Here is a 23996-nt window from a genome sequence, read left to right as displayed (position 1 = left end):
CAATAGTAACTACAGGTATATATGAGGGTGTACAATAGTAACTACAGGTATATATGAGGGTGTACAATAGTAACTACAGGCATATATGAGGGTGTACAATAGTAACTACAGGTATATATGAGGGTGTACAATAGTAACTACAGGTATATATGAGGGTGTACAATAGTAACTACAGGTATATATGAGGGTGTACAATAGTAACTACAGGCATATATGAGGGTGTACAATAGTAACTACAGGTATATATGAGGGTGTACAATAGTAACTACAGGCATATATGAGCATGTACAATAGTAACTACAGGCATATATGAGCATGTACAATAGTAACTACAGGTATATATGAGCATGTACAATAGTAACTACAGGTATATATGAGCATGTACAATAGTAACTACAGGCATATATGAGCATGTACAATAGTAACTACAGGCATATATGAGCATGTACAATAGTAACTACAGGCATATATGAGCATGTACAATAGTAACTACAGGTATATATGAGCATGTACAATAGTAACTACAGGTATATATGAGCATGTACAATAGTAACTACAGGCATATATGAGCATGTACAATAGTAACTACAGGTATATATGAGCATGTACAATAGTAACTACAGGTATATATGAGCATGTACAATAGTAACTACAGGTATATATGAGCATGTACAATAGTAACTACAGGTATATATGAGCATGTACAATAGTAACTACAGGCATATATGAGGGTGTACAATAGTAACTACAGGCATATATGAGCATGTACAATAGTAACTACAGGTATATATGAGGGTGTACAATAGTAACTACAGGCATATATGAGCATGTACAATAGTAACTACAGGCATATATGAGCATGTACAATAGTAACTACAGGCATATATGAGCATGTACAATAGTAACTACAGGTATATATGAGGGTGTACAATAGTAACTACAGGCATATATGAGCATGTACAATAGTAACTACAGGCATATATGAGCATGTACAATAGTAACTACAGGCATATATGAGCATGTACAATAGTAACTACAGGTATATATGAGGGTGTACAATAGTAACTACAGGCATATATGAGCATGTACAATAGTAACTACAGGCATATATGAGGGTGTACAATAGTAACTACAGGCATATATGAGCATGTACAATAGTAACTACAGGCATATATGAGCATGTACAATAGTAACTACAGGCATATATGAGCATGTACAATAGTAACTACAGGCATATATGAGCATGTACAATAGTAACTACAGGCATATATGAGCATGTACAATAGTAACTACAGGCATATATGAGGGTGTACAATAGTAACTACAGGCATATATGAGCATATACAATAGTAACTACAGGCATATATGAGGGTGTACAATAGTAACTACAGGCATATATGAGGGTGTACAATAGTAACTACAGGTATATATGAGCATGTACAATAGTAACTACAGGCATATATGAGGGTGTACAATAGTAACTACAGGTATATATGAGGGTGTACAATAGTAACTACAGGCATATATGAGCATGTACAATAGTAACTACAGGCATATATGAGGGTGTACAATAGTAACTACAGGCATATATGAGCATGTACAATAGTAACTACAGGTATATATGAGGGTGTACAATAGTAACTACAGGTATATATGAGGGTGTACAATAGTAACTACAGGCATATATGAGGGTGTACAATAGTAACTACAGGCATATATGAGCATGTACAATAGTAACTACAGGTATATATGAGGGTGTACAATAGTAACTACAGGTATATATGAGGGTGTACAATAGTAACTACAGGTATATATGAGGGTGTACAATAGTAACTACAGGTATATATGAGGGTGTACAATAGTAACTACAGGTATATATGAGGGTGTACAATAGTAACTACAGGCATATATGAGGGTGTACAATAGTAACTACAGGTATATATGAGGGTGTACAATAGTAACTACAGGTATATATGAGGGTGTACAATAGTAACTACAGGTATATATGAGGGTGTACAATAGTAACTACAGGCATATATGAGGGTGTACAATAGTAACTACAGGTATATATGAGGGTGTACAATAGTAACTACAGGCATATATGAGGGTGTACAATAGTAACTACAGGTATATATGAGGGTGTACAATAGTAACTACAGGTATATATGAGGGTGTACAATAGTAACTACAGGTATATATGAGGGTGTACAATAGTAACTACAGGCATATATGAGGGTGTACAATAGTAACTACAGGTATATATGAGGGTGTACAATAGTAACTACAGGTATATATGAGGGTGTACAATAGTAACTACAGGTATATATGAGGGTGTACAATAGTAACTACAGGCATATATGAGCATGTACAATAGTAACTACAGGTATATATGAGGGTGTACAATAGTAACTACAGGTATATATGAGCATGTACAATAGTAACTACAGGTGTGTATGAGGGTGTACAACAGTAACTACAGGTGTGTATGAGGGTGTACAATAGTAACTACAGGCATATATGAGGGTGTACAATAGTAACTACAGGCATATATGAGCATGTACAATAGTAACTACAGGTGTGTATGAGGGTGTACAACAGTAACTACAGGTGTGTATGAGGGTGTACAACAGTAACTACAGGTGTGTATGAGGGTGTACAACAGTAACTACAGGTGTGTATGAGGGTGTACAACAGTAACTACAGGTGTGTATGAGGGTGTACAACAGTAACTACAGGTGTGTATGAGGGTGTACAATGATAAGTACAGATGTGTATGAGGGTGTACAGCAATAACTAAAGGTGTGTATAAGGTTGTACAATGGTAACTACAGGTGTGGAGAATAGTGTACAACAGTAACTACAGGTGTGTATGAGGGTGTAAAATAATAAGTACAGATTTGTATAAGGGTGTACAACAGTATCTACAAGTGTGTATGAGGGTGTAAAATAATAAATACAGATATGTATAAGGGTTCTAGGTAGTAGGTTGGTAGACAGCAATCACCCAGGGATGTACTACTGTCCTGCCAAGTGAGTGTAAAACGAAAGCCTGTAATTGTTTTACACGATGGTAGGATTGCTGGTGTCCATTTCTCTGTCTCATAAACATGCAAGGTTTCAGGTACATCTTGCTACTTCTATTTACACTTAGGTCACACTACACATACATGTACAAGCATATATATACACATCCCTCTGGGTTTTCTTCTATTTTCTTACTAGTTCTTGTTCTTGTTTATTTCCTCTTACCTCCATGGGGAAGTAGAACAGAATTCTTCCTCCGTAAGCCATGCGTGTTGTAAGAGGCGACTAAAATGCCAGGAGCAAGGGGCTAGTAACTCCTTCTCCTGTATATATTACTAAATATGAAAGGAGAAACTTTTGTTTTTCCTTTTGTGCCACCCCGCCTCGGTGGGATATGGCCGGTGTGTTGAAAGAAAGAAGAAAGAATGCATAAGGGTCAACCGCCCAGGGAGGTAGTACTGTCTTGCCAAGTGAGTGTAAAACGGAAACCTGTAATTGTTTTGCATGATAGTAGGAGTGCTGGTGTCTTTTTTCTGTCTCATAAACATGCAAGGTTTCAGGTACGTCTTGCTACTTCCTCACACTGCACATACATGTACAAGTATATACAGTGGACTCTCAACCAACAATATTAATTCGTTCCAGAGAGCTCATCGTTAGACGAAATTATCGTTAGTTGAATTAATTTTCCCCATAAGAAATAATGGAAATCAAATTAATCCGTTCAAGACACCCAAAAGTATGAAAAAAAAAATTTTGCCACATGAAATATACATTTTCCTACACACAAACAGAAGTATAGATGCACAATACATGTATACATATGTATATTGTGTAATGAAGTATAAATGACACTTACCTTTATTGAGGATGTGGTGATGAGTGATGGGATGGGAGGAGGGGAGATGATGGATGTTATTATTTTTTGGAAGGGGAATCCCCTTCCATGAGGACTTGAAGTCTGAACTGGCAGCCTCACCATGCCTTATCACACTATGTATGCCACTACAATTCTTAAATCTCTCAAACCAACCTTTGCTGGCCTTAAATTCTCTCACATCACCACTAGTTGCAGGCATTTTTTTAATTAAATTACTTGAGAGATGCTATCTCCTGATACCTGATTTTCGTTTATCCACACCAATAACAGTCTCTCAACATCTTCAACTATTTGTCATCTGTGTTTCAAAAACATACTTGCACCTTTCACAACAACAGCTTCCTTGATTGCCTTTCTGTTGGCCAAGATAGTAGCATTGGTTGATTGGGGTTTATTATGCAACCTGGCCAGCTCGGAGACACGCACTCCAGTTTCATACTTTGTGATGATCTTCATTTCAATTGTAATTCTCACCCTTTTTACTACTGGAAGCTTTCTTGGGGCCCATGGTGGCTTATTTTCCAGTTACAAGAACTAAAAACACCGGAATACAAAATGTACCAAAAGTATGCATGGATGCGACCGCACTGGCTTGTAAACACTGGCACACTAACTGAAGGCAGGGCAGCTAAGGCGCACTCAGGCCAGACGGGACAGGTGGACGCGTTCAGGATGAATCATGTTGGTCGAGTTTTTCATCATTGGTCGGGCCAAAATTTTTACTCTCAAACGCTTCACTAGTCGAATTTATCATTAGATGATGCCTTCGGTGGCCGGGGTGCACTGTATATATACATAAGATCACAGTAAACAGGTGATTTCAGAATATGCAAAACAACCACTCTGAAAGAATAGAGAAATTCCAAGCGCTTTCGTGACTACTCACATTATCAAGTAATGTGAGTAGTCACAAAAGTGCTTGGAATTTCTCTATTCTTTCAGAGTGGTTGTTTTGCATATATATATATATATATATATATATATATATATATATATATATATATATATATATATATATATATATATATATATATATATATAGTGGACCCCCGCATAACGATGGCATCGCATAGCGATTTTTCCGCATAACGATTACTTTTATCGCAAAATTTTTGCCCCGCATACCGATTAAAAACCCGCATACCGATTTTCGTCCGAGACGCGTCCAATGTGCCCTCAGCCAGCCTCACATGTGCCGCTCCGTCCCATTGTTTACCAGCCAGCCTCCGCGGTAACATCCAAGCATACACTCGGAATATTTCGTATTATTACAGTATTTTCGGTGCTGTTTCTGGAAAATAAGTGACCATGGGCCCCAAGAAAGCTTCTAGTGCCAACCCTACACCTCAAAGGGTAAGAATTACTATAGAGATGAAGAAAGAGATAATTGATAAGTATGAAAGTGGAGTGCGTATAGCCGACCTAGTCAAGCTGTACAAGAAACCCCAATCAACCATCGCTACTATTGTGGGCACCAGAAAGACAATCAAGGAAGCTGTTCTTGCCAAAGGTTCAACTGTGTTTTCGAAACAAAGATCGCAATTGATGGAAGATGTTGAGAGACTCTTATTGGTGTGGATAAATGAAAAACAGATAGCAGGAGATAGCGTCTCTCAAGCGATCATATGTGAAAAGGCTAGGAAGTTGCATGACGATTTAATTAAAAAAATGCCTGCAACTAGTGATGATGTGAGTGAATTTAAGGCCAGCAAAGGTTGGTTTGAGAGATTTAAGAAGCGTAGTGGCATCCATAGTGTGATAAGGCATGGTGAGGCTGCCAGTTCGGACCACAAAGCGGCTGAAAAATATGTGCAGGAATTCAAGGAGTACATAGAAACTGAAGGACTGAAACGTGAACAAGTGTTTAATTGTGATGAAACAGGCCTGTTCTGGAAGAAAATGCCAAGCAGGACCTACATTACTCAGGAGGAAAAGGCACTCCCAGGACATAAGCCTATGAAAGACAGGCTTACTTTGTTGATGTGTGCCAATGCTACTGGTGATTGCAAAGTGAAGCCTTTATTAGTGTATCACTCTGAAACTCCCAGAGCGTTCAGGCAAAAGAATGTCCTCAAGGATAATTTGTGTGTGCTGTGGAGGGCAAACAGTAAGGCATGGGTCACTAGGGAATTTTTCTATAACTGGTTACACCATGCATTTGCCCCCAATGTGAAAAATTACCTAACTGAAAAGAAATTAGAACTTAAGTGCCTCCTGGTGTTAGACAATGCCCCTGGTCATCCTACAGACGTGTCAGAGCGACTTTATGGGGACATGAGCTTCATTAAGGTGAAGTTTTTGCCTCCTAATACCACTCCTCTCCTGCAGCCCATGGACCAGCAGGTTATTTCCAACTTCAAGAAACTGTACACAAAAGCTCTGTTTGAAAGGTGCTTTGTAATGACCTCAGAAACTCAACTGACTCTAAGAGAGTTTTGGAGAGATCACTTTAATATCCTCAATTGTGTAAACCTTATAGGTAAGGCTTGGGAGGAAGTGACAAAGAGGACCTTGAACTCTGCTTGGAAGAAACTGTGGCCAGAATGTGTAGACAAAAGGGATTTTGAAGGGTTTGAGGCTAACCCTGAGAATCCTGTGCCAGTTGAGGAATCCATTGTGGCATTGGGAAAGTCCTTGGGGTTGGAGGTTAGTGGGGAGGATGTGGAAGAGTTGGTGGAGGAGGACAATGAAGAACTAACCACTGATGAGCTGCTAGATCAACTTCAACAGCAAGAGGCCACACCTGAGGAAATTGCTTCGGAGGAGGGGAGAGAGAAATTGAAGAAGTTGCCTACTTCAAAGATTAAGGAAATCTGTGCAAAGTGGCTTGAAGTGCAAACCTTCATGGATGAAAATCACCCTCACACAGCTATTGCAAGCCGTGCTGGTGATTATTACACTGACAATGTTGTGAAACACTTTAGGCAAGTCATAAAGGAACGCGAGGTACAGGCCACTATGGACAGATATCTTGTGCGAAAGAAGTCCAGTGACTCTGAAGCTGGCCCTAGTGGCATTAAAAGAAGAAGGGAAGTAACCCCAGAAAAGGACTTACTACCTCAAGTCCTAATGGAAGGGGATTCCCCTTCTAAACAGTAAGAAGATAATGCTCTCCCCTCCTCCCATCCCATCAATCATCACCAGATCTTCAATAAAAGTAAGTGTCATTTAATTGTGCATGCCTTTTTCAGTTTGTGTGTATTAAAATTAACATTTCATGTGGTAAAAAAAATTTTTTTTCATACTTTTGGGCGTCTTGCACGGATTAATTTTATTTCCATTATTTCTTATGGGGAAAATTGATTCGCATAACGATTATTTCGCATAACGATGAGCCCTCTTGCACGGATTAAAATCGTTAACCGGGGGTCCACTGTATATATATATATATATATATATATATATATATATATATATATATATATATATATGTACACACACACCCCTCTGGGTTTTCTCCTATTTTCTTACTAGTTCTTGTTCTTGTTTATTTCCTGTTGTCTCCATGGGGAAGTGGAACAGAATCTTCCTCCGTAAGCCATGCATGTTGTAAGAGGCGACTAAAATGCTGGGAGCAAGAGGCTAGTAACCCCTTCTCCTCTATACACTACTAAAGCTAAAAAGAGAAACTTTCGTTTTTCTTTTTGGGCCACCCTGCCTCAGTGGGATGCGGCCGGTTTGTTGAAAGAAAGAAGATGTTTAAGGGTGTACAACAGCAACTGCAGATGTGTATAAGGGTGTACAACAGTAACTAGAGATGTGTATAAGGGTGTATAACAGTAACTAGAGATGTGTATAAAGGTTTACAAAAGTAACTAGAGATGTGTATAAGGGTGTACAACAGTAATTACAGGTGTGTATAAGGGTGTACAACAGTAACTACAGGTGTGTATAAGGGTGTACAATAATAACTACACCTACCATCCGACTTACGACCGAGTTCGGGTCCGAGAAACCGGTCGTAAGTCGAAATGGTCGTAAGTCGAACTTTACTACTGAATATCAACAAAACATTTTTGTAATGACTTTATTTTATTGTTTTATTTTGGTATTTCATGTTTTACTTTACTTTTTATGCTGTTAGTACTGTATTTTATACTGTAAGGTTTAGGATAAACACTGTGTACAACACAAATAGTTGTTTATTTCCCAGGAATTTGGCATTAAAAACACGGTCGTAAGTCGGATGGTAGGTGTACAGGTATGTAATGATGTACAACAGTAACTATAGGCTTGTGTACTTGAACAGGTACGAGTTTATCAAGTGTGTGTCCAGCACACTGACAGAAGTTGGCATCCAAGACATGATCAATGGCCTGCATCAGCACAGTATCCAGCTGAAGGAAGGTCTCATGATCTACACCAACGTGTCCCTCACCATGCACGACGAGGACCACCTGTCCACCCTTATTAAGGAAAAACTCAACTCTACCCTCAAAGTGTAAGCTTTTAAGTGGTTAAGGAAACTGTCAGGTTGATAATTGAGATTTTCCAGCAACTTTCTGGAGATGTTTTGCCAGGCACCGGCTTTGTTGTCCAGGTGTGTCGGTTATCAACCATTTAAGTACCTCTGATAGCTGTGTTAATGGTGTGGAGAAATAATGCTAAATACCTACATTATGGAGACAAGATGTCAATACAGTGTAAAAAACCTTCCTTCATTCACAATGTTTTGCCCAAGCAACGGACTTTTCATATCAGAAAAGCATACTGTATAGTCTTTGTCTAATTCTTTAGTCTTTTAGCTTTAGGAATAGTTTGCTTGAAATGCATCGCAATATTAGTGGATTTCTTTTGTGCCTAACACTTTTTTTTTTTTTTTTTTTTTGCATGTAAATTACATTATTTTTGTACTGCATAAAAAGAAATAAATATCTGAATTTGAAATCTGAATTAGATGAGGTGCTTTGAAGCTTGCACCTTGGGTAGCCTTTAACCCTTTGACTGTTGCAGGCCCCTTTCTGAAACTGTCATTCTATGTCGATAAATTTTTGGAAAAAAATAAATTATTTTTTCTTGTGAAATGATAGAGAATCTTTTCCTGATGGTAATGACACCAAAAGTATGAAATTTGGTCGAAAACTAACGGAATTACGCTCCCGCGAAGTTAAGATAAGATAAGATTTCGTTCGGATTTTTAACCCCGGAGGGTTAGCCACCCAGGATAACCCAAGAAAGTCAGTGCGTCATCGAGGACTGTCTAACTTATTTCCATTGGGGTCCTTAATCTTGTCCCCCAGGATGCGACCCACACCAGTCGACTAACACCCAGGTACCTATTTGCTGCTAGGTGAACAGGACAACAGGTGTAAAGAAACGTGTCGAAATGTTTCCACCCACCGGGAATCGAACCCGGGCCCTCCGTGTGTGAAGCGGGAGCTTTAGCCACCAGGCCACCGGGCCACAAGTTAGCCTCTGCGGTCTCTACGACATATATGCATCAGCGATTTTGCCGACTTTTAGCCCTGTTTTTGGCCAATTCCATTATTCCAGTTGACAAAACTCATAGCTATTTCTTTAGAACTCCATTTTTTCTATCTATTGAGTACAAGAAACCACCCATTTACCAATTTTAACTGCCTAATAAAGTGGTCAGAAATTGGCAATTTGGCCAATTTCATGCAAATTAAAAAAGATGCCAATTTCAAAATAGGGTCCAGAATAAACAATGTAGACATTCTTGGCACTAAAATAACATATCCTCTGTTCATTAGTCACATCTCTAGGCCCCTCTTATATTACTATTGCTTTCTATTTTGATTTTTTATTCATACAAAAAAATACAAAATTAATGTTATGGAGACTACTGCATTATTGTAAAAATGGTATAAATAATATCAGTGCACTAGTAAAAGAATATTAGACTCCCCAGTTGAAGTGTATTGGACGTGTGGTGTGATTTGCTTACTCCTGAACATTGGTAAAAATTGAACATTTCCGCTACTGTGAGCTCAATTTCAAGGTCGTTTTCATCGTGAAAGTAATCAAAATTATCTCTCTTTCTGTAATGTTTTCCATTTTATCACGTGAGACCATGAAAATGAGAATACAACAATAAAGACTATACAAAAACACACCTCAAAGTCGCCGTTCTAATCCAAAAAAACGGTCAGAGTTTTTTTTTCTCAATACGCACTGCGTGCTGCAGTATTTTTTTATGTGGTGCACACTGACCACACAGACCTATTCTCTCACATGTGGGCCTACCAACTTTCTCCCGCTTGATTTGAAGCCACTAGAATTTACGCGTGTATATACAACCAAAACAGTCAAAGGGTTTTAAGAATGGTTAGCCAGATGTATGGGTGAGCAGAGTTAAATTTGATAAGGACATGTCTGGCAAGGGTCAGTAGGCCTTCTGCAGCATTCCATTCTGTTGCTATGTGAGGAACTAATTTTTAAGTTTCCCAACAAGAAGCCGAAACCAAACTTGATTTATAACCTGTGAATGCCCTCTTCGATTGTCTCAAACTCTTAAGTGTTATTACTGTACCAGGCAAAAGGGTTTATGCAACATTTGGCACATTCAGGTGTCCTGTGGTTAGTTATGAAGCCACTATGTTGTAGAGACTGGCTCAAGGCCGGGCTCTGGGAGTAGAACAGCTCAGAACTCGTCGAAGGTTTATATGTCAAACATTGTGTTTGAAATTGCTTGATATGCTGAGAGGGCTGATTTTAGGATCCTGGGTTTCTTTGTGTTTTCTTTGTTAATGAGTTGAATGCCAGTGTAATTGACCAAGTAGGTTGTTGTAGTTTCTCTGTGAAACACAGGCATTATTGTGGCACCTGGTCTGGTGTATTGGTGTTCAGAAATCTCTGTGTGGAGGTTTCTCGATGTGTAACTCATGTATACTATTTGATTACAGTTGTTGTAAGGAATGATGTGTATTCTTGCAGTGGTTTTGATGGGCATATGCATGCACACACACACATGCATGCACTTGTGTGCACATGTGCATGCAACCTGCAACCACAAATTGATGAGTACACACACACACACACACACACACACACACACACACACACACACACACACACACACACACACACACACACACACACACACACACAGGAGGTGTGACTTGACCCCTGCAACCACATATAGGTGAGTACACACATGCACCCACCCACTGGCCATTTCCCACCAAGGTAAGGTGACCTGACAACAAGAAATACTTTCACTAGCATTCACTCTATCAGTGCCTTTCCAGAGGCATGCCAATACAGGTCCTCCATCACAAATCCGGCATCATTGGGACCTGTAGTGTGCTGGATTACTGAGTTTGCCAGATTACAGAGTGGTTAAGTTAGAATACACTTAATAAAATTAACCAACTTGACTTACACAGTTCATTGAACATCTGCAAAAATCAAACATTTTCGCTACTTTGAGCTCAATTTCAAGGTACTTTTCATCATGAAAGCAATCAAAATCATGTCTATTTCTGTAATATATCTTCCATTCTATCAAATGAGTCCAAAAAAATGAGAATACAACCATAACCATACGAAAATATACTGCAAAGAGGCGGCTAATGGCTGAGAAGTGAACTCCCTTATTTATCGTCCGTCTTTTTTATTTTTGTTGTACATTAAGAAGCATCTTTCCATCATACATTGCCCAAGTTTCAATGAGATAGCCCAACAAACAACCGAGAAAAAAAATATTTACCAAAAATCATATATGGCAAGTCCAAGCCAGGTACTGGAAATAAGTCACTTTGTCTGACTTTTCTGGGTTATCCTAGGTTCTCTATACATGCTATGAGTACAAGGATGCTATGAGTACAAGAAACCACCCATTCACTTATTTCAACTACCCAATAAAGTGGCCAGAAATTGGCAATTTGGCCGATTTCACACAAATTTCAACAGATGCCTATTTCAAAATAGGGTCCAGAATAAACAATGTAGACATTCCTGGCACTAAAATAACATTTTCTCTGTTCATTAGTCATGGCTACAGGCCCCTCTTATATTACTCTTGCTTATCATTTGGAATTTTTATTCACAAAAAAATAGAAGATTTACTGTTACTGTTTTTTGTTTCAGGTTTATGGTGCAGTATGAGTGTATATCACAGTTAGCCCTGTGCTATACTCTGTTTTCTCTAATGTAAGCCCCCAAGACAGGAATAGGAGAATGGTATTTATATACCATATCCTCTTCATACCTCCGTCGATCCACTCGGTATTATGCCAAATATTATTCATTCTAGTGTTTTACAATGTTTTTGTTATTTATATTGTTTGTTATGTCATAATAGATCAGTTGTGATAGGTAAATAAGCTGTAGTGCTGATATTAGTGTAATAATAAAGCATATTCCCCTGCATCACGAGGCTGAACTCATGGCAACTGACAGTGGCTTCAAAGCCGCCTTATATTTTATGGACAGTGTACTGTGTAGGTGCTTTACACAATGAGAAACACTTCTTTTATTCGTTGGAACTAAGGCTAGGGCTAAAAATGAGCAGCTTATAACAACAAATGGAGAAAAAGAAATTGGAGCGACTTATGCAGCAAGTAGTGCCACCTGGAAAATCCTAGAGGGACTAGTACCGAACTTGCACATGAAAATCACTCACTACGAAAGCAAAAGATTTGGCAGACGATGCAACATCCCCCCAATGAAAAGCAGGGGTGTCACTAGCACATTAAGAGACCATACAATAAGTGTCAGGGGCCCGAGACTGTTCAACTGCCTCCCAGTATACATAAGGGGGATTACCAACAGCTCCCTGGCAGTCTTCAAGCTGGCAATGGACAAGCACCTAAAGTCGGTTCCTGACCAGCCGGGCTGTGGCTCGTACGTTGGTTTGCATGCAGCCAGCAGTAACAGCCTGGTTGATCAGGCTCTGATCCACAAGGAGGCCTGGTCACAGATCGGGCCGCGGGGGCGTTGACCCCCGGAACTCTCTCCAGGTAAACCAAACAGTACCAGCAGGTTGGTGTGACGACCCTGGAAATTTGAAATTATGCTAGCCAAAATTAGTGCTGAATAACTGAAGGAACCGAATACATAACTGATTGCCGGATTTGTGATGACGGACATGTACTACAGTTCAGATGTCACTCCACACAGGTATATATTGCCACTTATACTTACACTTAGGTCACACTACACTTGCATGTACATTCATATATATATATATATATATATATATATATATATATATATATATATATATATATATATATATATATATATATATATATATATATATATATATATATATATTTTTATCAACAAGTCGGCCATCTCCCACCGAGGCAGGGTGACCCAAAAAAGAAAGAAAATCCCCAAAAAGAAAATACTTTCATCATCATTCAACACTTTCACCACACTCGCACATTATCACTGCTTTTACAGAGGTGCTCAGAATACAACAGTTTAGAAGCATATACGTATAAAGATACACAACATATCCCTCCAAACTGCCAATATCCCAAACCCCTCCTTTAAAGTGCAGGCATTGTACTTCCCCTTTCCAGGACTCAAGTCCGACTATATGAAAATAACCGGTTTCCCTGAATCCCTTCACTAAATATTACCCTGCTCACACTCCAACAGATCGTCAGGTCCCAAGTACCATTCGTCTCCATTCACTCCTATCTAACACGCTCACGCACGCTTGCTGGAAGTCCAAGCCCCTTGCCCACAAAACCTCCTTTACCCGAATAGGCAGAACTTGCGATCTTGGCTTAAATAGCAACGCTCATCTTGCCATATAGGACAAGTGAAAATTTGTGTATGCAATAATTTCGCCAAAATCATTCTGAACCTAGCGAAAAAAATATGTTTCACTGTGTTTGTTTAGTATTAAATTATTGTAAACAAATCTAAAATATATTTAGTTGGGTTAGGCTAAAATAAATTGTTCTTGTTATAATAAGGTGCAAAAATTATAAATTTTTACATCAACATTAATGAAAAAAATATATCTTTAAACGTATAAGAGAAAATTTTAGAAAGGACTTAATTTTAAATGAGTTCTTGCTAATTGACCAGTTTTACATATTCGGCACGACATATATATATATAAATATATATATATATATATATATATATATATATATATATATATATATATATATATATATATATATATATATATATATATATATATATATATATATATATATATAATTATATACATGTATATATATATATATATATATATATATATATATATATATATATATATATATATATATATATATATATATATATATATACATATATATATACATATACAGTGGACCCCCGCTTAACGATCACCTCCAAATGCGACCAATTATGTAAGTGTATTTATGTAAGTGCGTTTGTACGTGTATGTTTGGGGGTCTGAAATGGACTAATCTACTTCACAATATTCTTTATGGGAAAAAATTCGGTCAGTACTGGCACCTGAGCATACTACTGGAATGAAAAAAGTTCGTTAACCGGGGGTCCACTGTATATATATATATATATATATATATATATATATCTTTCTTTCTTTCAACACACCGGCCGTATCCCACCGAGGCGGAGTGATAGGTAGTAGGTAGTAGGTTGGTAGACAGCAACCGCCCAGGGAGGTACTACCGTCCTGCCAAGTGAGTGTAAAACGAAAGCCTGTAATTGTTTTACATGATGGTAGGATTGCTGGTGTCCTTTTTTCTGTCTCATGAACATGCAAAATTTCAGGTACGTCTTGCTACTTCTACTTACACTCAGGTCACACTACACATACATGTACAAGCATATATATACATACCCCTCTGGGTTTTCTTCTATTTTCTTTCTAGTTCTTGTTCTTGTTTATTTCCTCTTATCTCCATGGGGAAGTGGAACAGAATTCTTCCTCCGTAGGCCATGCGTGTTGTAAGAGGCGACTAAAATGCCGGGAGCAAGGGGCTAGTAACCCTTTCTCCTGTATATATTACTAAATTTGAAAGGAGAAACTTTGGTTTTTTCTTTTGGGCCACCCTGTCTTGGTGGGATACGGCCGGTGTGTTGAAAGAATATATATATATATATATATCTTTCTTTCAACACATCGGCCGTATCCCACCAAGGCAGGGTGACCCAAAAAAGAAAGAAAATCCCCAAAAAGAAAATACTTTCATCATCATTCAACACTTTCACCACACTCGCACATTATCACTGCTTTTGCAGAGGTGCTCAGAATACAACAGTCTAGAAGCATACACATATAAAGATACACAACATATCCCTCCAAACTGCCAATATCCCAAACCCCTCCTTTAAAGTGCAGGCATTGTACTTCCCATTTCCAGGACTCAAGTCCGACTATATGAAAATAACCGGTTTCCCTGAATCCCTTCACTAAATATTACCCTGCTCACACTCCAACAGATCGTCAGGTCCCAAGTACCATTCGTCTCCATTCACTCCTATCTAACACGCTCACGCACGCTTGCTGGAAGTCCAAGCCCCTTACCCACAAAACCTCCTTTACCCCCTCTCTCCAACCCTTTCGAGGACGACCCCTACCCCGCCTTCCTTCCCCTATAGATTTATATGCTTTCCATGTCATTCTACTTTGATCCATTCTCTCTAAATGACCAAACCTCCTCAACAACCCCTCTTCTGCCCTCTGACTAATACTTTTATTAACTGCACACCTTCTCCTAATTTCCACACTCCGAATTTTCTGCATAATATTTACACCACACATTGCCCTTAAACAGGACATCTCCACTGCCTCCAACCGTCTCCTCGCTGCTGCATTTACCACCCAAGCTTCACACCCATATAAGAGTGTTGGTACTACTATACTTTCATACATTCCCTTCTTTGCCTCCATAGATAACGTTTTTTGACTCCACATATACCTCAACGCACCACTCACCTTTTTTTCCCTCATCAATTCTATGATTAACCTCATCCTTCATAAATCCATCCGCCGACACGTCAACTCCCAAGTATCTGAAAACATTCACTTCTTCCATACTCCTCCTCCCCAATTTGATATCCAATTTTTCTTTATCTAAATCATTTGACACCCTCATCACCTTACTCTTTTCTATGTTCACTTTCAACTTTCTACCTTTACACACATTCCCAAACTCATCCACTAACCTTTGCAATTTTTCTTTAGAATCTCCCATAAGCACAGTATCATCAGCAAAAAGTAACTGTGTCAATTCCCATTTTGAATTTGATTCCCCATAATTTAATCCCACCCCTCTCCCAAACACCCTAGCATTTACTTCCTTAACAACCCCATATATAAATATATTAAACAACCATGGTGACATTACACATCCCTGTCTAAGACCTACTTTTACCGGGAAATAGTCTCCCTCTCTTCTACACACCCTAACCTGAGCCTCACTATCTTCATAAAAACTCTTTACAGCATTTAATAACTTACCACCTATTCCATATACTTGCAACATCTGCCACATTGCTCCTCTATCCACTCTATCATATGCCTTTTCTAAATCCATAAATGCAATAAAAACTTCCCTACCTTTATCTACATACTGTTCACATATATGCTTCAATGTAAACACTTGATCTACACATCCCCTACCCACTCTGAAACCTCCTTGCTCATCCGCAATCCTACATTCTGTCTTACCTCTAATTCTTTCAATTATAACCCTACCGTACACTTTTCCTGGTATACTCAGTAAGCTTATTCCTCTATAATTTTTACAGTCTCTTTTGTCCCCTTTCCCTTTATATAAAGGGACTATACATGCTCTCCGCCAATCCCTAGGTACCTTACCCTCTTTCATACATTTATTAAACAAAAGTACCAACCACTCCAACACTATATCCCCCCCTGCTTTTAACATTTCTGTCATGATCCCATCAGTACCAGCTGCTTTACCCCCTTTCATTTTACGTAATGCCTCACGTACCTCCCCCACACTTACATTCTGCTCTTCTTCACTCCTAAAAGATGGTATACCTCCCTGACCAGTGCATGAAATTACTGCCTCTGTTTCTTCCTTAACATTTAAAAGTTCCTCAAAATATTCTCGCCATCTACCTAATACCTCCATCTCCCCATCTACTAACTCCCCTACTCTGTTTTTAACTGACAAATCCATATTTTCCCTAGGCTTTCTTAACTTGTTTAACTCACTCCAAAATTTTTTCTTATTTTCATTAAAATTTCTTGACAGTGCCTCTCCCACTCTATCATCTGCTCTCCTTTTGCACTCTCTCACCACTCTCTTTACCTTTCTTTTACTCTCCATATATTCTGCTCTTCTTATAACACTTCTGCTTTGTAAAAACCTCTCATAAGCTACCTTTTTCTCTTTTATCACACCCTTTACTTCATCATTCCACCAATCACTCCTCTTTCCACCTGCCCCCACCCTCCTATAACCACAAACTTCTGCCCCACATTCTAATACTGCATTTTTAAAACTATTCCAACCCTCTTCAACCCCCCCATTACTCATCTTTGCACTATCCCACCTTTCTGCCAATAGTCGCTTATATACACACACACCGGGATTTTCTTCTGTTTAATTAATAGTTCTTGTTCTTTATTTACTCTTATCTCCATGGAGAAGTGGAACAGAATTCTTCCTCCGTAAGGCATGCGTGTCGTAAGAGGTGACTAAAATGCCAGGAGAAAGGGGCTAGTAACCCCTTCTTCTGTATACGTCATTAAATTTAAAAAGAGAAACTTTTGTTTTTCTTTTTAGGTTACCTTGCCTTGGTGGGATACAGCGGGTTTGTTAAAAAAAAAAATATCACTCTGGGGAGTTTTAAATGTCATATATTTCATATAAATGTGGTAACCGGGCTAACTGCCACACCTGACTTCCTGCAATAAATGCTACTCACCTCTCACTCTACATTAACACTACGAATATTTTAAGGTGAGTATTGAGTGTTCCGTACATGTATTTAATTTTTTTTTTCCTTTTTTTAATACCTGGTTCTATTGCAAATTTAATATTTGTTTGTGTAAAAACGTTATCAGGTACACCTACCATCCAACTTATGACCGAGCTTGGTTCCGACCACCCAGACACGCACTGGACCCCTGGATTACGTCGTCATTGGAATACATAATATTCGGAATAAGTAATGTTTTTTCGGCAAAATATTGGCTCTGTGAACGTCACTGAACTTGGTACGAGTCACTCATCCAGAATGTGTTCGCATGGCCTGAGCAGCCCAGACACTCCATGTACAGCCAGTGTGCCATTGTTTACCAGCCAGTGAGGACGATCCCACTCATTCATATGATACATTTTGTATTATTCCATTCTTTTTAGTGCTTGTAACTGCTAGATAAGCCACCATGAGCCCAAAGAAAGCTTTTAATGCCAGCCGTTTGGTAAAGAGGGTGAGAAACACTATAGAATTCAAGAAAGAGATCATTGCAAAATATGAAAGTGGAGTGTGTGACACGCTGGCCAGGCTGTATAACAAACTCCATACAACCATCTCTTCTATTCTGGCCAAGAAAAAGGAAATCAAGGAAGCTGTTGTTGTGAAAGCTGCAAATATGCTTACAAAACAGATTACAAATACTGGAAGATGTGGAGACTTTGTTGTTGGTGTGGATCAACGAGAAACAATTATCAGGAGACAGTGTTATGCAGTAAATAATGTGAAAAGGCAAGGCAGTTGCACGATAATCTCGTAAAGAAAATGCCTTGAACTAGTGCTGATATTGGTGAATTTAAGGCCAGCAAAGGATGATTTGAGAGATTTAAGAATCATAGTGGCATACACTGTGTGATAAGCCAAGGTGAGGCTGCCAGTTCTGACAAAAAAAAGTGGCTGAAAAATATGTTCAGGAATTGAAGGGGTACATAGACTCTGAAAAATTCAAACCCCAACAAGTGTTCACTTGCGATGAAACAGGCTTCTTTTGGAAGAAAATGCCAAAGAGGACTTACATTACTCAGGAGGAAAAGGCATTCCCAGGACACAGGCATATGAAAGACAGGCTAACTCCATGTTTTGTAGTAATGCTAGTGGGGATTTCAAAGTGAAGCCTTTACTGGTGTATCACTCTGAAAATCCCAGAGTGTTCAAGAAAAACAGTGTCATCAGGAGTAAATTATGTGTGATGTGGAAGACAAACAGTAGGGTATGGGTCACGAGGGAAATTTTCTTTGATTGGTTCCGTGACGTGTTTGGGCCCAGTGTGAAAAAATGCGTCCTGGAAAATAAGTTGGAAATCAAGTGCCTCATGGTAATGGACATTGCTCCTGCTCATCCTCCAGACTTGGAAGAGCAAATGGTGCAGGAGTTTTGTTTCATCAAAGTGAAGTTCTTGCCCCCCTAATACCACTCCTCTCCTCCAGCCCATGGACCAGCAGGTCATTTAAAATTTAAAAAAACTGTACACCAAAGCAGTGTTTCAAAAGTGCTTTGAAGTGACATCAGACACTGAATTGACCCTAAGAGAGTTCTGGAAAGATCAATTCAGTATCCTCAATTGCATAAGGCTTGGGAAGGAGTGACTTCCAGGACTTTGAACTCTGCTTGGAGAAAATTGTGGCCACAATCTGTACAAGAGAGGGATTTTGAAGGGTTTGGGGCTAACCCTGAGGAGCCTATGCCAGTTGTGGAATCTATTATGGCATTGGGGAAGTCCATGGGGTTGGATGTGAGTTTGGAGGATGTGGAAGAGTTGGTGGAGGACGAGGAGAGCTGCAAGACCTTCATCTGCAACAACAACAGACCATAGCTCAGGAAATTGCTTCAGAGGAGGAGGAAGAGAGATGGAGGAAGGTGCCTTCTTCAAAGATTAAGGACATTTGTACAATGTGGACAAAGGTGCAAACATTTATGAATGAACATCACAATGACACAGCTGTTGCAGACTGTGTTGGCAACATGTACAATGACAGTGTTGTGTACAGTTTTAGGGAAGCTTTAAAGAAATGCCAAAAACAGACATCTCTGGAACACTTTTTTGAGTGACAGAGGTCCAGAGATTCTCAAACTGGTCCTAGAGGCATTAAAAAACAAAGAAGGGGAGTAACCCCGGAAAAGGACTTGGTACCTGAGGTGTACTATTGTATGGAAGGGGATTCCCCTTCCAAACAATAATACACCTCCATCCTCTCCCCTCCTCCCGTCTCATCACTCATTAATAAATCTTCAGTAAAAGTAAGTGTCATTTTAGTAATGTTTTATTTTGCATGTCTCATTGTTTTCTGTGTAGAGAAATGTATATTTCATGTAAAAAAAATTATTTTTTTTTTTTAATACTATTGGGTGTCGGGAATGGATTAATTGGATTTCCATTATTTCTTATGTTGAAAATTAATTCGGAATTCGTCAGATTCGGGTTTAGTCACTCTCTCTGGAATGGATTAACCCGTAAACGGTCCAAACGTCTATTTACGTTTTTACCGCTTGTGCCCCAAACGTATATACGTTTTATGTGTCATACATTTAACATTGCCACGATAAGCCTGAGTCACCTAGACATGAGAGAATGGGTGTGAGCACTCACTGTGCCCCATATTAAAATAATTGGGGATGCCTGGGTACCATATGCTCTTTTTTCCTATTAGAAAACAACAATATTTTTTTCTCAAAAAAGTTGGGGCAGTACGGTAGTGAACGTATATATACGTTTGGACCGTTTACGGGTTAATTACAAAATCTGGAGGTCCACTGTATGTTGAAATGAACGCAAGTCCAACAACAACACAAACAGTTGTTTATTTGCATACAAAATATTCGTATGCATGAAAACATACGAAAATATTCGTATGCATGAACAGAAAAGTACAAAATAACTTAAGCTAAGCTGTAAACAGTACGGTCGTAAGTATGAGTGGTCATATGTCAAGCAGGTCGTAAGTAGGATGGCAGGTGTATTTATATGCATTTATAAGTGAAAAAGATATGCTTTACTGCAATTTTCACTTGATGGTGGTAACCAGTAACCTAACCTGCCATATAAGCAGTGCCCTGCTATGTATGTGTACATGTATATGTAGTGTGGCCTTTGTGTAAGCAGAAGTAGCAAGATGTACCTGTTTGCTTGCGTGTTTGTGAGACAGAAAGAAAAGAGACCAGTAAGCCTGTCATTGTGTAAAACAGTTACAGGTTTCCATTTCACAAGCATTTGGCCTAACGGTATCACCCTGGGTGATTGTTGTATACCATCCTACTACCATTATTATTATTATTATTATTATTATTATTATTATTATTATTATTATTATTATTACTTTGTTCTATACCTTCTGTATTGAAAAGTAACAGTAATATTATTTTTCAGAATTTGGTGATTAGCAAAACCTGGATAACAAAAAAAGGCACAATACCGTGACTGGAACGATACACAAATAACCCGCACATAGAAGAGAGAAGCTTACGACGATGTTTCGGTCCGACTTGGACCATTTACATAGTCACACTAACCAGAAGTGGAGCACAACGGCTATATATAGGCAGGAAGAGGTAGTGGTGGTGGTGGTAGTAGTGGTAGTAGTAGTAGTAGTAGTAGTAGTAGTAGTAGTAGTAGTAGTAGTAGTAGTAGTAGTAGTGGTAGTAGTGGGGAACTAAGGAGGAGGAGCCAGTCAATATAAAGACAGGGGAGCACTGCAAGGCAGCTAGGTGCCCACAAGGGAACTAGGTGCCCACAAGGGAGCTAGGTGCCCACAAGGGAGCTAGGTGCTGTTACGCCCTTTGTGCATAATTGAAGAAGGGTCAATTGATTAATGTATAATTACGGCTTTTTCACTTAGTATTATATTACTGGTACCTTTATTCATAGCTAAAATAGAGACTCCTAGTTTTATAATATTATCTGGCCATGAATTATTGATTTATTTTGTAGGATGTTTTGTGTTTATATGTTGACTTGCCTTGTGGTCGCTTATGCTTCACAAACTCACTCATTCCGAGGTGACGTCAAGCAAGGGAGTTTTACTCATAGCAGTTCATTCTCACCTCTGGTAGAGAAAGCACCAGGCCATGGAGCTCCCTTATTCTCTTGTTGCAAGTCTCAGGAGAACCTTTGAACCAGGATTCTTAGGTTCAACCAAGGTTGCTTGGATTACTTCAGTCTGGGAATATTTGACGGGTTGCGTCTGTGCTGTCAGCCATTTAGTGAAGCAATACACCACATCTGTGTTCTCCAACCATAGTCTTTAACCAGTTCTAGCTGTAGTCTATATAATTGACTGAGGAGGTGGTAAAGGCACCCTATCTAGTGTTTCATTGTTCTTGACATTGCTTATGAAACTACAGTGATTGTGTACATATGAATATATAAGAAAAGGTATACCTAAATTTTATCAACTATTTAAATTACTAAGTGACTCTATAAGCTTAGTATTATACTGAATAAAACCAGATAAATCATTATAGAACTTTTTTGCCTTATATTTATATATGTGTATTTAAAAAGAGTAAGAAGACCTAAGTGGATCTTCACCTGTTGTTACTAACGGGTCTCCTCTCTGAAAAGAAAGACTCAAAACGTAACAAGTGGCGGCCTGTCCGGGAGATATCCCGACTATATCTTCCCAATGGAAGTTCACATACAGCAACTGGTTAATGAATTGACTTTGGATAAGTTAGAGACTTTGAAACTGCAGACGTGCTGGCAGATAGCGAAGCATTTAGGGGTGACATATAACAATCGTTATATCACAGAAACCGTTTGGCCTATTATAAGGAATATCTTATTCCCCATACCTCCTGAAGTTTCTGAGTCACCTGATTCAGAGATCGAAAGTCTAACATCCCAGCTGGATCGTATGTCTCGAGTAAACGATCTAGAGGCATCAGGTGGAGCCAGCAAATCAGCCCCTGGAAGTCCTACAAATTCCTTAGTTGCGGAGAGTATGTCAATGCCAGGAGCAGAGGAAATGTCACGTGACAAACTTCCCCCTGAAAGGGAAAATGAAGCAGGGGCTTCTAATAGTCCGTCGCCGACGGACTCATACGTCGCCTCATACGACATGCATGGCTTACAGAGGAAAGATTCTTTTCCACTTCCCCATAGTTAGAATTAAGTATAAGACAAAGTAAATATTCTAAAGCTATAAAATAGTACCTGAATTATTTTAACAAATGTAAAAAATATGAGATAAGGTAGCTCTTAAAGCTAAAATAAATGAGGCAATATAAAAGGGACTAAAATAATTTGTGGTGAACAAAAAAGTGGTAATCAAATAAATGAATATAATGGCAAAATAATGAGCTTATTACACTTTAGCACTTGAGAATAGCACCTTGATTATTTTAACAGCTGTGAATATATGAACTAAAGTTGTTATATAAAGCTAAAATAAAAGAGAGAAAATATCAGGGACTAAATTAAGTAATGGTAAACAAAGTTAAAATGACAGATAGTCACTATGATATAATATTGATTTGGGAGTAAAATCTGATTTGTTATATATAATAAGTTGAGCAATATATTGTACTATAAAAAGTAAAAAAAATAATATGAGGTAGTTGTTACTAGTTAGCAAAAGATAGTTAAGGGCCTTGAACAATGATATAATTGAAATGTACACTAATTGCACACACAATATAGTCACTAAGATATGAATATAATCTTAGAGTAGGATTTGCCTTATAGCATAAAGTTTGAGCAGTTAATATCACTATATGAATATTTTTGAGGTAGTTGGTACTAGCTAGTGAGGGATGGTAAAGGAATTGCACAGTAGTGTAGTAGGAACATACACTAGTTAGTTATTTGTAGTTAGGGAGAAAAGGGGAAAATTTGGTAAGATTATTAGAGAATTTAAACAGGGCTTAAGTAGGAAAGAAAAAGGTAAAACAGATATTAATAAAGAGTAGGTATCCTATTAACAAATAATAATTTGTGAATAGGGAATCTGGGAAAATAACACAAAAGGGGTCACACAAAGAACTGTGTGGGACACATAGGATAATGAGGTAGTAAAATACTATCTTGGAGGTGATAGTACAGGGATTAGTTCAATAATTACATAGTAACATACACTAACGTAATAAGAAATTGGCCACTGATATCAGTCAGACTGTAATGTTTGCATCATGAAGGAAGATTGCTAGATCATTTTCATTTGTAATGTAGTAAACACGGCTTATATTTGTTTTTCTTACTAGAATTTGTCCATCACGTACAAAG

General features: G+C 38.5%; 1 protein-coding gene across 6 annotated transcripts in view; it reads left to right on the top strand.

Annotated features, from left to right (window-relative positions):
- Nucleotides 1-22231, top strand: part of LOC128694212 (uncharacterized) — a 233316-nt gene extending 211085 nt beyond the window's left edge. For all 6 annotated transcript variants that reach the window (XR_011393130.1, XM_070093792.1, XM_070093790.1 and 3 more), the window contains exons 6-7: nt 8154-8345; nt 21144-22231. Coding sequence is in view for 5 of the 6 variants with exons in the window: in XM_070093792.1 (XP_069949893.1) it covers nt 8154-8345; nt 21144-21153 (202 nt within the window). In the remaining variant the exon portion in view is untranslated. The remainder of the gene's footprint in view (nt 1-8153; nt 8346-21143) is intronic.
- Nucleotides 22232-23996: the final 1765 nt, after the last annotated feature.

Source organism: Cherax quadricarinatus, chromosome 43, assembly GCF_038502225.1.
Source record: "Cherax quadricarinatus isolate ZL_2023a chromosome 43, ASM3850222v1, whole genome shotgun sequence".
Classification (NCBI taxonomy): domain Eukaryota; kingdom Metazoa; phylum Arthropoda; class Malacostraca; order Decapoda; family Parastacidae; genus Cherax; species Cherax quadricarinatus.
This window is presented reverse-complemented; position numbering and strand designations above follow the sequence as displayed.